Source organism: Indicator indicator, chromosome 1, assembly GCF_027791375.1.
Source record: "Indicator indicator isolate 239-I01 chromosome 1, UM_Iind_1.1, whole genome shotgun sequence".
NCBI lineage: Eukaryota > Metazoa > Chordata > Aves > Piciformes > Indicatoridae > Indicator > Indicator indicator.
In genome coordinates, this window is record NC_072010.1 from 56,354,857 (window position 1) to 56,369,862 (window position 15,006).

The 15,006-nt window shown below is 36.9% G+C and overlaps 1 protein-coding gene across 1 annotated transcript in view; it reads right to left on the reverse strand.

Moving 5' to 3' along the window:
- Positions 1-4,301: 4,301 nt before the first annotated feature.
- The window catches only part of UGGT2 (UDP-glucose glycoprotein glucosyltransferase 2), an 89,487-nt gene continuing 78,782 nt past the window's right edge, over positions 4,302-15,006 (reverse strand). The window contains exons 30-37 of the mRNA XM_054400353.1: positions 14,649-14,747; positions 12,261-12,345; positions 11,618-11,800; positions 10,116-10,276; positions 9,706-9,820; positions 7,387-7,503; positions 5,537-5,681; positions 4,302-4,331 (exon numbers count right to left, since the gene is read on the reverse strand). Coding sequence (XP_054256328.1) covers positions 4,309-4,331; positions 5,537-5,681; positions 7,387-7,503; positions 9,706-9,820; positions 10,116-10,276; positions 11,618-11,800; positions 12,261-12,345; positions 14,649-14,747 — 928 coding nt within the window. The 3' untranslated portion in view covers positions 4,302-4,308. The remainder of the gene's footprint in view (positions 4,332-5,536; positions 5,682-7,386; positions 7,504-9,705; positions 9,821-10,115; positions 10,277-11,617; positions 11,801-12,260; positions 12,346-14,648; positions 14,748-15,006) is intronic.

Consider the following 15,006-nt stretch of genomic DNA (forward strand, 5'->3'; position numbering starts at 1 on the left):
TAATGTGTTTTTCATGCATGTCTTTGGGTTTGGAAAAAAAAAGTCTCTGAGAACAGCATTGACTGGTTCTGGTTCTAAGCCACGAATATAAATAAGTCTGTATTTAGCAAGAGGCTCTTTAAAAACCATCTACACCTCCATGCATCTTGAGAGTGCACCTGAATGAGGCTCAGCAGAAGATGTGGACGAAAAGAATGATATTCACCAAATCAGTGCAAAAGCGTAAGCAAAGCGAGTACCTTTGAGTCTCCTCTCCCCCTGAAGAAGCCCTTCCTTGGGTATGAACTCCCCATTGCTAAGGACTCTTTTCTACTTCTTCCATTATCCCAGTTAGAGGAAAGGGTGCCACCAGGAGCAGATGTATAATGCAAATCTACTTTTTTGTTTCTTGGCTGGTACCATGGGTTTTGGTTTGTATGACAAGAGGACATTCTTCAATGACTAGAGCCTGCTGGAGAGAGAGATGGGATCCACCTGTCTAGAAGAGGAAAAGCAGTCTTTGGCAGCAGGCTGGCCAGCTTTTTGAAGCAGACTTTAAACTGGAGTAGGGTGGGGGAACACCAAAGTGGCAACACTCACACTATTACAGCCAAGTGATGATAAATACTCCTTAACTGCTTACCAAGATGAGAACCAGAAGTTCAACTCCAGGCTGCCTCATAAAGAGAGGCAGGGAAGAAGAGGAGGGGGAGTCATGGCCTAGGTTAAGGAGAACCTTAAACACAGAGGTAGGGTGATTGTGAAAGCCCTATAGAATGCTTCTCAGTCAGCTTTGAACACTGCTGCTGCTTCCCAACACAAGCATTTTCTTCAGATTGAAGACACTTGAGGATTTGCTGCCATTTTTCTGCCTTGGAATCTATTAACCAAGCATTTAATGGTTATTATATAATATAAAAGAGAAAAACAGAAATTAATGATTTTTATTTTCCTTCTCCAGTAGCACTTTTTAATATTTTGTACAACATATACAGTCCATTGGTTTGGTATGAAAAATATCACGATATGCTAAGGATTCAAGATGCTGCTTTAAAAAGATCTTTGAAAAGTAGTGAATATTTGCTGGACAGCCCCCTATCCCCCTGTTTTACAATCAAATATAAATCTCCAAAAAAAAAAAACAAAACAACACTTTCCTTGAACATATTATTATGCATGAAAAAGAAATGCTGTAAAACATCTTTTACAAATATATATATATAAAACTGTAAGGAAAGGGCATGAAACCTTTTAAATCTTCAAAATATCTCCAGCAAATTCCATCTCTAAAAATGATCATTCTAATCATTTAAGTAATCTCAAGAGCTATTTCTTTTTTTAAAGCCTGTAGAAGTCATGCAATTTTTAAAAGAACAGGATGCTACAGATGAAATGAACAAGAAATCAGTGCATAAATTATCCAGATTTTATACTGCATGACAGAAATTTCCCACACAGATAATTATAATTAAAGAGAGCTAAGGTCTCCTACAGAACCTGTAAATTCTGGCTTAAAAATAGTTTTCCAAAGTACTTTTGGAGCATGGAATTCCAAGGCTTATCATCATGACATGTCGCTGCAGAGTAAAGCTCCAACATGGAAATACAAGCTTAAAACAAAGAGAACAAACTCAAATTCTACCAAAAGCAAAGCAAAACAAAACAATCAAACAAAAATAAAGAAAGAAGAAAAAGAAAAAAGCATCCAGTAGTTGAATGATGTGTTGGGGTTTTTTTCTCTAATGTGGACTATCAGTTGTTTCTTTGTTTTGATTGAGTTTTTAGTAATGATGCACATACATCTGCTAAGTCAAATGTAAGGCCATCTATATAGTATAGAAGTACCAACAGGAAGTGTTCTATGTTCCCAGAATCATAGAATTCCAGGTTGGAAGGGACCCCAAGGATCATCTGGTCCAACCCTTCTAATGCGAGTACAGAGGAGGGCAATGAAGCTGGTGAATGGCCTGGAGAATAAATCTTATGAAGAGTGACTGAAAGAGCTGGGGCTGTTTAGTTTGTAAAAGAGGAGGCTGAGGGGAAACCTCCCTGCTGTCTACAACTACCTAAAAGGACCTTGTAGAGAGGCTGGTGCTGGTCTCTCCCCGGTAATATACTCCCAGGTAATTATAAATACTCCCAGGTAATTATAAAATACTCCCAGGTAATTAGTGATAAAAGAAGAGGGAATGGCCTCAAACTACAACTAGGTAGGTTTAGACTGGACATTAGGAAAAATTTTGCACAGAAAGAGTGATCAGGCTTTGGAATGGACTGCCCAGGGAGGTGGTTGAGTCTCCAACTCTGGACGTGCTTAAAGGTTGTTTGGATGTGGTGCCTGGGGGTATGGTTTAGGGGTGAACTTTGTAGAGTAGGGTCATTGGTTGGACTTGGTGATCCTGAGGGTCTGGAAAAGACCTGAATGTTTCCGTGATAGTGTAGCTGAAACAGATGGCTCAGCACCCTGTCAAGCTGAGTCTTAAAACTGTTCGACATAGGGGAATCCACTACTTCCCTTCGGAGATCATTCCAATGTCTAACTGTTCTCATTGTGAAAAAATTTTCTTCTGGACTCTCTCCAGGAGTAACTTGTACCCATTACCCCTTGCCTTTGCCATGAGACTCCTTGAAAAAAAAGGGAGTCTCCATCATCCTGGTAGCCTCCCTTTATGTACTGGTATGTGGTAATAAGGTCCCACATAAGCCTTCTCTTTCCAATACAAACAAACATACATATTCACCTTGCTGCCCAATATGCTTAAGAAATTTTGTGGGAAAAGAAGTGTAACAAAACAGATCTGGCAGTGGAATGTCAAGAGAACTGCCAGGAGGATTTGTTGACTCTTGCTACTGGGTTACACAGGAAGTACCTGGCTGGGTGCTTCATACAAAACAAATGGCCACAGTGCACCTTTTGAGGTCCATGTGTGAAACATTAAAACTGTTCAAAATGCATAAAGGTAGTACAAGAAGGAAATACAGAAAAGGTATAAATACATTTGCATGTCTCATATTATCAAAACTTGAAAATATTAGCAAAGCATGATTTTGAACTCTGGATTGTAATAATAGAGAGCTTTTAAACAACCAACACCTGAGGAAAATGCTTGTACATACAAAAAAGGCTTCATTTGTCTTATGATTTATTCAGTTATTTGCTGGTATGGAAATATTATGCAAGTCATCATGAATTCACCCACTTAGTGCAAATTACTTCGTCTTTTATCATTTAGACTGAAAGATGGCATAAAGCTGTTTTTGGTAAGGAATTTTGGTCACTATTTGCCTAAAGAACAGAGGTTGCGTTTAAGGCACTAGTCTGCAGTTCAAGAAATAAATTCCCTGTTTCCAAGTTCCTATTGCAAGAACTTTTCACTGCAGTTTTTGTGGGATCAAAATGTCAGTAGCCCAGTAATGCCACAGTTTTGTAAATATTTGTTTATAAAGTTTGAAGAGACCCCACTGATGATCAAAATGAGTCACATATTTTATTTTCATCTTTAAACAGATTCATGATAATAGAAACTGAGTGGAAAGAGCTTTCAGGCACTGACCTTCTGATGCCATGCATCCTGATTGGAAAATCAGCTTACCCAAAAAAACCTGAAGGAATTTTATGACATACTATTTAAGTGACCAAAGGGAGCATAAGTATCTTGGTTTGTTTTTTTTTTTTTTTTTGTTTTTGTTTTTTTTATTATTAAGACTCCAACAGTCCCACATAATAAATGAAAAATGGCATTCCTTGCTTCCAAGTTGAATTAAATTTGTGTGGTCTAAATTACATATGTTATTTTTTTCTGTTATCTTTGCTACACTGAGATTTTACTTTTTTTTTCCCCTCTTGTGACCACAGCATTTCTCCAGGGACTAAACTATGGACATGTAACTAAGAAATTGTTTGTATTTAAATGTTTGCTTAATGCACGTAACATGCACAAACCAGTTTTCATGTATATATTTAATGTGTGCATGTCCTCCCCCAGACTGACACTGTGCACTGTGCACTGAAATGCACTGCACAGTTCTTCACATGCTAAAATCCTCTGGGCAAGCTGTCATTCAGTGAAGGAAAAAAAAAAAAAAAAAAACAAGGAAATGACAAAAGCTACTTTACACTGGTTTTTAAGAAAAAAAAATCAGGTACTTGTAGATTTGTCTTCTGGTTTTGCATTTCATTTAAAACCTTTTAAATAACACTTGAAGTTCTAAAATATTTGACTTCATGCTAAAGAATGTTTCAAATAGTGCCAATGTAACATTTGTAATTCTCCTTCAGTCTTTCGCAGAAGGCCGCTGAGCTGTCACCGTTGCTGTTTACAGGCTGTACTAAAGTTCATCATGCTTCAGGCCTGGAAATCAAAGGAAAAAGAATTGTAAAACTTTTTTAAACAGTTTAATACAGACTTGATAACTTGTTTTGTAAAATGCAGGGAAAGCCCCTTACTTTCTATTCACAACCCATCAGTCTGTTCAGCAACTTCATTTTTAGACTCAAAGCTGACTATGCTTTTATAAAGAACAAAAACTATGAATAGTTCTTTATAACGGAAAGTGAATTTGTTCTCTGACTCAAGACTTCAATATTTATCTGCTAAGTTTTTGTTCAACCTTGAGAGCTTACATCACTCTTTTTTCAGTCTCACATTACTTCAAGAAGTCAAGTTTTGTTGGAAGACCTATAAGAGTCTTGTTTTTTTCTCTCCATTGTGCTATTTAACTAACCCCATTTGAAATACAGAATCACAGGATGTTAGGGGTTGGAAGGCACCTCAACAGATCATCTAGTCCAACCCCCCTGACAGAGCAGGATCACACAGGAGTAGGTCACACAGGAGCACATCAAGGTGGGTTTTTGAAATTCTGCAAAGGAGACTCCACAACTTCTCTGGGCAGCCTCTTCCAGGGCTCTGTCACCCTCACAGTGAAAAAGTTTTTCCTTACGTTCACATGGAACCTCCTATGCTCCAGCTTGCACCCATTGCCCCTTGTCTTGTCACTGGACACCACTGAGAAGAGCCTCCTGACACTTGCCCTTGATGTACTTACAAATATTAACAAGGTCACCTCTCAGTCTCCTCTTCTCCAAGTTAATGAGACCCAACTCTTATTTACAAATAGATTTTTCTAAACTTAGTCTGGAATTAAAAGGCCCTGCATATGTAAGCACAGAATGAGAGACATGGAAGCCAATGAATGGAGACTCAAGTTACCTCCTACGTAACAGACATTAGCTTTAGGTTCTTTTGATAAGCTCTAAGATAGTTTTCTTTAATATTTGTGGCTCAAGTGCTATAGAAGAGTTGGTTTTGTTTGAGCTCCAACAATCAGACACAACTATATTTTCTCTTAGATTCTGGCATGAAACAAAAATTTTTATCCTTTTAGTGCAACTCTTATTTAAAGAAGCATCACACGACTCTTAAAACCCACACAAATTTCTCTCAGAGCAGGGAAAATTACACAGATTATTTGTGCCTACTGATCCCAATCTTAATTTCAGCTATATTAATATTAATTTCATAAAAGCTAAGAGCTGAATATGCATGCAAATTACCTTTTTGAAAGAATGATGTTAGGTTTTTCTTCTCTTTTTCAAGTTGATGTATTAAATTTCGTATTTCAGAGTCATAATCAGCCCATTCAGGAACTATCCGTGCAGCAGCCTTTAATTTTGGTTCTTTGGTTTGGGGATTGTTGCACTGAAAGTTCAAAACATACTAAATGTAAACAAACCACCTCTCTTCATTTAGAGCAGGACAGATTGCTCCTTTACCTCTTCCAAAAGCAGCAAAAGAAAATTGCTCGCACAAAGGATTGAGTAGTATTGGAAAGTTTAAATGGAAGTGCTATTCACAACTATATTCAACAGTACAAAGTATAGTGAAGCATATAAAATACACAAAAATCCATAGTCTGGGCTTAACACAGAAGCTCATTGAGGCAAAGCTTCACACAAACCTCCATTTAAACCAGGCTACAAACCCAAGCTTTCTTGTCCGGTTCCACCCCCAAGCCTCTCTGTCCTCCATACCACACCATTGTGATGCAGCACAAAACTCAGACAGGCAACTCCAGACCCAGCTAGGCAGCTCCAGGCCTAGTTGGCAGCATTGCCAAGGACAACAACCAGGCCTCACTCCCTTGCCAAGAGGAGTAAGAGCTTAGGCATCCTTCCCAGGAGGAGAGAGGGAGGCAAAAGGGAATAAAATTCATTTTGCAGCCAGATTTATAGGGATGCAGGAACTTATGGGTATGAAATGCACCTTCTGGTCTGCCTCCTGGACACTCTGGCCCCTCTAGACGTCTGTAACTTTGTGGTTCTTAAAGCCTCAAACTCCCACACTACCTTTCCAAGGGACTTACCTAAAATAATTTTGTCAGCACTTACAGTTTAATTGAAGGACAATGTGCAAGGTCAGTTACCTTGATGTCAATTTTTAAAAAATTTAAAAATTAAATAAACCCTGTTTAAATAACTAATATTAAATGCTTCTATTTTCCCACATACTCCTGACACGGATAGCAGAGACAGCTGGCACAAGACTACTAAGATTTGTAGGCATATTGAAATTGAATTTAATATTTTTTTATTAAGTTTGTGATGCTTCCTCTAGTGTTGTCTAGAAAAATCACTGATTTACTTCCAAAAAAAAATAACATCAATGGAAATCATAATAAAAAGTGATAAATAGTAAATTTCAATCATTTTTCAGCACCCATCTTTTATGCACAAAAATCCTTACTTTAACAACTTTAAAGACACAAAGAAAACAAAACTACCTGCATATTGAATATTTGCTCCAGATTCCAATTGACTGCATTTGTTCAGAATGATGTATTTGAAGTATCATTTACAGTATGTGTGGGTTGCAAAAAATGAGAATGGTGGGGGGGGGGAGAAATGGGATAGAGGCAACGATGTCAGAGAACAGCATTTTCTTTCCCAAAAGAAAGACATTTTCTTTCTAAATATGGATAATCTCCTCACCATTACACTTTAAGCTCTGTGTCATCTCCAATTTGTAGTGGTGAAATGGACAGAGAAAACCATGATAATATTACATCCCCTACACAGCAGGTTCTGGAGAAATCTGTTCAGAGTACAAGAGCAGTACACACAGCCAGTTAACAATACTTCAGAGTTCCACTACTCTGTCTGAATACGGAAAAAAGAGAAGGAAAATACATGTACAGGTGTGAAAAATCTGTGCAATCTTGTCCAGGTACAGATAGCAAATGGAAGAGATCTCAGAGGAAAGGAGAAAAGCTGCTTTATTGGAAGGAAAGCAGAGTTGCAGTGCTTTCCAGCAAGGCTGCCTCCATGACTTCACACATGCATATCTCAAAAGCCACAGAAATTACAGCACAGTTTTTAATCCATAAAACTAATTAAAATTGACTCACCAAATCTATTGTTTTAGCCTTTTTCTTGGATTCATCATCACACCAGGTTTCACACCAAAGCCACTCCTGAGGGAGTGACTTAATAGCCACTTGATGAATCATATTATTGGGAAGATCCTGTATCAATTTTGTAAAATCATAAATTAGCATTGAATTTAATGTAACTGGTTATCAGGCAACTATTTACAAGCAGAGTACCTCAGCCTATTACCATTTCTGCATATTGTTCACGTCTTTCCCTAATTCTTTTTTCAAGGACACTCAAAACTTTAAAGGGGGACTCCTCTATAGCAGCATCCTTACTAGAAAATAAAGCCTAAATTTAAACATACAAAAACATTTCCCCTTAGTAAAAGATTCTACTCAAACATTCCTTTCCACTGATTTGTATTCTGTAAATTCAGAACAAGATGGTTAATTTTCTACATTTTATTGAATTGCTATTAGTATAAGAACCTGTCAAGTATTCATTTTGTCATCTTTATACAGACACTTCCATGCCTCTCTTTAAAAACAACAATTAAACATGCTGTACGGGAAGTCTAGTTTTTATAACTTGTAATTTTTCTACCTAGGATTTCTATACTTACTATTCTTGGCATTTAACAGGTCATTTCTCCCCCCTCACTCTAATTCTAGTCTGTAGTTCATATTAGTATAACTTTAACTACCACCCATGAGGACAGCAGTGCTGGAACATTAGCAAAGAGCTGAAACTGCTTCTTTCAGAAGGGCTGTGAGCACTCCAGTCAGACAGTTAAAATAAAAATATATAAATTTATCATAATGCATATCCTTATCAGTAGATAAAAGCTCTCCAGGAGTCTTGTAAAATATATTGCACTGTGGTTTGTATTTGTAGAAATTACGCTCTGTTTGGTGCAAGTAGCAGCAATGAAGACAGAAAGTTGACTCCTATTGATACAGTCAGAAAGCAGATTACTCTGAACATATTACTTTGAAATATTTCCCATTCCAAAGTCATTTCAATTCCACTCTGCCAAGATTGAGCTGCCTTAAAATCTGCTTTCAGCACTGAAGTGCCCAAGGAGGGGTAGCTGACAATTTGATCTAACAGCAGCTTCCAATTTGATCTAACAACCTTTTAAGAGCTACATGATCTTATGTATTAACACTGTAATTGAAAATATAAGAACCTTCAAATGGAAAGATATGCATTATTGATATTTTGAGAACATTAGATAAAACTAATTAATATTTCTGAAAAGCAGCATTATGGTGGAAGCCTTGTAGACAGCTTCTGAATCTTAAAAGGTTTTTCTGAAAGAAAATGGTAAAACTATCCCTGAAAAACATTCCGCTAATCACATCAGGAGGATGGGATACAGGGCCAATAGTTCACTTCATTGTTCAGAAGAGAGGTAAATGTGACGACTCTTGTTTCATCAGTCTTTTGTTCTTAACAATTAAAGCTTAAGACTGCTCCAACTTCCTGTGTCCAGTCCAGTTGAAGTGTGCAGTATAGCTGTATTCCTGCTTTTCTTTGTCCACTGCTATTTTCAGTTTTTTATTTTATCTCAGGAAAAAAAAAAACTCAAGTGGCAGAAATGTATTTACATAAGAGAGAAAAACTTGCTTCTAGAGTAAGGGGGTGGAATGCAGGCACTGAAAGATGTGGGCTTTGCTACTGTTGGATGCCCTTACTGCTATAGGCAGGTAAAAATCTTTTCCTTGTGGAAATACTAAATCACAAAACTACAAAAGCAGGAACCATCTCACTTCTGAAGCCTTCTGGAGCTCACCCAAGACAGACATAAATAATACATGTAAGTATGTTTAGTATATCTGGAATCTACTTACATGCTTGTGATTTGCACACTGACTTACCCCACCTAGCTTTAAAAACTGATGAGACTTATATAAACGAAGACTACAGTCACTCCAAGGTGACTATGTACAGAAAACACAAGAGTGCATTAGCATTTACAGAAAAAAATAATTTACATTAATGGAAAAGGAGAAGAAAGAGGAAAAGCCTCTTGCTAAGTAAGAATATAACCACCATTATCAGAATATAGAGTTATTAGAAAAGTAGAAATTCATAGAACAGTTACAAATGCAGCAGTCCTCTATGCTGGTTTTACCTGACTTTTTTGTATTAAACAATTTTTTAAAGTAATCACTTACTGTTCAGTTTTCTGAACTGTGCTCATATGCACACCTGAAAATCTGCTAGAATAACAGTAAAGGACAAAATTTCAGAGTTATATATCATATACAGTGAAATACAAAATAATTCCATGCATATTGAGAAAGGTAAAGAAAAATAAACCTGAAACTGCTGAAAGCCATGGATACCTGATCTAGATTTGACAGACTGTTTGGATCTTGACTAAGAGCCTGGTACTGTCCACGAAGCCTATCTCCAGCTGCAATCTTTCTGAACTTCTTAAGATCAACAACATATAAGGCACTAAAAGATTTAAAAATAAAAAAAATAACATTTGTGGAATTTTGCCTTTTTCATAATATTAATAGAAGTAGCAAGAAAGCAACAACTGTTCCAGTCCTAAAGGATTTTTTTATAAGTAGCTGAAGCAACAACAAAAAAGTGAAATCAACATATCATCGGAATTCCTCCTTTATTCATCTCTTGCTGAGGATGACTATAGGGCAATTGCTTTTGAATGTCTCAGTGACCAATACCAAGACACAGCTTTTAATCCAATTCACAAACTGCATAGAAACATGTAAGGGTTTATCCTTACCTAATATGGTATTTCCTTTTCCCAAGATGTGAGGCCCAGTAACCCGATTTCCAGAAGCGGTACCCATCCATTTCTTTGCGGCTGTCACAGAAAGGTGTGTAGCCGTAGGGAGCTCCATTCAGATCTAGATCTCTGAGTTCTTTTAGGTCACTTCTCACAATCTACATAAAGATATATTTAAGCTTGTAATTTAATACCATTTCTAAGGTGTACACTTGAAGATAAGTTATTGCAGCAACCTTCCCAAAGTTTAATTTTCATTAAAAACCTAAACAAAACAGCAATGGATTATAACTAAAGTATTTAACTGGAACGACACCAAATTATTGTTCAAGGAAATAAAGTATGAGTTTATTCTGCGGCCATCTGTGGAACACATTTAATAAGCAAACTAAATAAAGAACGCAAAGTATTTTTAACTTATAGGCCGCCGTTTCTGGTTGCCTGATGTTAAATTCTTTCATACAAAAGTAAAACTTTCAAAATCTACTGAACATCTCCCCTCTAAAAAGTGCTTCCCATTTGTTACTTTGGCACTCCAAAATTAATGCATCATTTAAAAATCTTTCTATCTAGTAGTCATGTGGTTTTAAAACTAGCTTAAGGACATTTTGCAAATATCCTTTATTTACTAACGAATCCTTCTTCCATCAAAGCTCACTAATTCATTTACCAGAAATGAAAAGTAGAAAAGTTTTAGCTTTCTGGAGTACAAAGAAATCCTTAACAGTACTTAGGACAGACAAGCAGCACCACTGTACCCAGGTAAAACTGCCGAAAGTTCCAGTCTGAATTGCTACATCTAAACTAAATCTATTTTCTATTTTCAGAAAAGGAACAAAATAAGTAATATTTGTTCTGAGTTTTTTAATAACCATTTGACAGATTCCTCAATGTCTCATCTCATCTGTTGGAGACAACTTGTTACCTTTCAGTATATTATACAGCATACAGAATGGTAGAGGTTGAAAGTTGAAAGGGATCATCACCTGCCAAAGCAGGTTCACCTAAAGAAGGTCACTCAAAAACATGTCCAGGCAGGTTTTGAGTGTCCCCAGAGATGGAGACTCCACCATCTCTCCGGGCAACCTGTTTCAGTGCCTGAAAGACTGCATAAAAATTCAAGAACAAGAGGCAGGATTCATCTTCATCATGATCTCAGACCTCCTCTGCAGTGAATGGAAAAGCCCTCTTACAATCAGCCAAGAGACTGACTCATTAGGTTAAATGCACCTTTAGATTGCACATACCTCTCCAGGTGCTTTTTCTCTCCCTGGCCATCAGGGTCAATTTGAGCAATTCAGTGTGATTAGACTGTTATTTTCTATGTGACTAAAGACATGAAATTTTCATTTCACAATCTTCAACAGAATGTTGTGTTCATACAACTGCAATAGTCTTAAGAAACCAACATTTGGATAAAATGGCCACAGGTATGCAATTGGATCAAGGTAAGCTCAAATTATTTTATCATATTTTTATACAATATTATATTCTCTTACCTGGTCAGCATCAACAAATATTATTTTATCCACAGCCAAAGGGAAAAGAACATCCAAAAAAAGAATTTTGTAGCCCCAGATAATTCTTTGTTTTTCTGTCTGTTGATAAAGCCAACGGGGCCACTTATACTGTACTAACTCGTACTTAAAACCATACTTTTTAGCCATGTGAGGAATAACATCCTAGAAGAAGAACCACAAAACTGTTAGTTGGACATGCTTGCAACACAGAAGGAAAAAGAGGGAATGCAGAGCCAAAGTTGAAGCCATATTAGCCTTACAGAATAAAGAAATTATTCTTTTAAAACATTCATTTAGTTCTAGTAGTAGCTATGCAAATACAAAAGGCATTCCTTCAAACTCATAGAGACTAACAGAATAAATCATTGTAAAGTGGGCCTTGGGTTCCAGAAAAGAAGAACCTTATACCTTAGACCTAAAACTACTGGTATTTAATACATTCAGAGATCACTGCCATCTGTGGAAACAATTTTAAATATATATATCATTATACATATAATTTAAAAATATAAAATATAAATTATTATGTATATATAATTTACATATAATTATTCAATTGTAATTTTTTTTAATTTGAAAACAACAAACTAAAAATTTTAAATAAGAAATATGTTTCTCCTACCTTAAATGTTGGGGAGAGGTAATTTTTCAGAAACCAAAATTTAACTGGTGTTTTCGTATGACGTAGAACAGAAAGCATCATGATTCTGTGGAAATACAAGTCTACAATAAACAAACAAATACACACAGGTCATTAAATTTTAGCTGCACCTAAACCTCTAAGTATTAATTTTATTTAACTCAGTTTAAGCAGAAATTTCTGTCTACTTTTAATAAAAAGCTTTAAAGAACATGAATGCAAGATTGCTTTGAGATGGATTTATTCAATACAGCTTGGGTAAGCAATATTGGAACAATTTCAAAAGTGGATCTCTTAACAAGCTTTATCCTAAGGGAAGTGTCTGATAGAGTAACAATTAATACCTTGTATTAACTTGGCTACTGAGATAACTTGGTTTAGAAATAGAATCATAGAATACATCCAGTTGGAAGAGACCTCAAAGATCATCCAGTCCAACCTTTGACCCAGTACTGAAGAGTCAACCCTAAACCATGTCCCCAAGCACCAGGTCCACAGACAACTTGAACTCCTTCAGAAACTGTGAATCCACCACCTGTGCCCTGGGCAGACCATTTCAGTGTTTGATAATCTTTTCACTGAAGAATTACTTCCTAACATCTAGCCTAAACCTCCTCCTCCCTCGGGTAGTTGTAAGGAGCGATGAAGTCTTCCCCTCAGCCTCCTCTTCTCCAGACCCAACAACCCCAGCTCCCTCAGATGCTCCTCATAGGCCACATGCTCCAGGCCCTTTGTGAGCCTCATTGCCCTTCTCTGGGCATGCTCCAGCACCTCAATATCCTTCCTATAGTTAAGTTTAATAAAGTCCTATTTGTTAAGTTTCATAAAATGCTGAAATGAAAAATAGTGGAAAAGAGAAAGCATAGTTCAAGTTAATATCCTCTTCAGAAAACCCTTGATAACTACATATAACACTATTTTCAGCTCATCTTTTTTTATTATTATGGCATTTGTTTGGTGTAACAAAACATATAAGCAGTGCCTTAACAACCTTACAAGAGGTCAAGTCTGCCTTAAAAATCAAGAAATAATAAACTTTAAAACAGGTAAAGAAGCATCAAAATGTTTTGGTTTGTATATTAAAAAATTAAGTCCCTGAGAAAGGTTGTTGTAGGTTGAAGGAAAGAAATGCAGACATTCAGTCTGTGTCGACCTATTAAAAAATACAAATCAATACCTACAAAATACTACTTTCCAAAAAAAGCATGAAAAAATAGTGAAATTCCATTTTAGGGTAGGAAAAAAAAAAATCACTAAATTTGACACCTGTAGACAAGTACTGAAAGAAATCAGAAAGATATCAGAGGTGATTGTGAGCACATTAGGCAATACTGTAAGAATTCCTTCAAAGTAATCATTACTCACTGAATGAACACAGAGGTAAGAGTAAGGCAATACCTGCATATTACAGTATCCAAAGTCTGCACTAAACAGATAGATGCAACTCTACTAAAGTCACTGCTACTATGGCAAATCACATCCTGGGCTGCATCAAACGATGTGTTGCCAGCAGATTGAGAGAGGTGATTCTGTCACTGTACTCTGGTAAGACCTCACCTGGAGTATTGTGTCCACTTCTGGTGCCCTCAAGATAAGAAGGACATGGACCTGATGGAGCAGGTCCAGAGGAGAGCCACAAAAATGATCAGGGGGCTGGAACACCTCTCCTATGAGGACAGGCTGAGGGAGCTGGGGTTGTTCAGGATAGAGAAAAGACTGGGGAGACCTAATAGTGGCCGCTCAGTACCTGAAGGGGGCCTACAAGAAGGCTGGAGAGGGCCTGTTTACAAAGGCCTGTAGTGATAAGGTGAAGGGCAATGGTTTTAAATTAGAGAAGAGTAGGTCCAACCTAAATATGTTGGACACTAGGAGGAAGTTCTTTACCACAGGGGTATGGGAACACTGGAAGAGGTTGCCCAGGGAGGTAGTTGAGGGCCCATTCTTGGAAATATTCAAGGCCAGGTTCTACAGGGTTCTGGGGCAACCTGATCTAGTGGAGGATGTCCCTGCTGACTGCGTGGGGGGTGGACTAGATGACCTTTGGAGGTCTCTTCCAACCCAAACTATTCTACAATCCTGTGATTGTAAAGAGAGGCTGAACTTCATCCTTTATGTTCACACTTCGCTCATGCACTCATGAAAGATATGAAAAATGTTTTTTCTTTTTCAAAGAATATCTATATGTTGAATCACTTTGATGTCAAACAAACATGAATTTCATTCTCGCTGTATACATATATATGCTTTTCTATGTTTAGACAATTCATTCTTTGCACTTCGGTAAAAATGTCAGCCTCTTTAAGCTGCTTAATTTTAGGATGAACACTTGCAGTATCCCTATGAAATTGGTTGCTTTTTCCCTTTCCTTACCTCAAAAAACGTTCATATAAATGGCCTGAAGCAACTGAAAAAATGTTAAGAATATCACTTTTCTTTTCCTTCTCTTCTGTTGAAATTTCTTCTGAAAATCTAAAAAGGAACACCCAAAATTATTATATAAAAAAATACATTCAGCAGAAAGGAAATACTGCCATACAACCATTAATACCATAAAGAATCAAAAGTAAGAAAATAAATAAAAGAATCATCCAACTAACTGAATACACTTAAATTCTACTCCCAGTGTATATGCCTATGATACAAAAATCTTTTGAGAGCAACACTTCGTACGCAAGTCATTCAAGACAAACAATGGCAAAAGTACAGCCTCCACTATTTTCAAACAGAA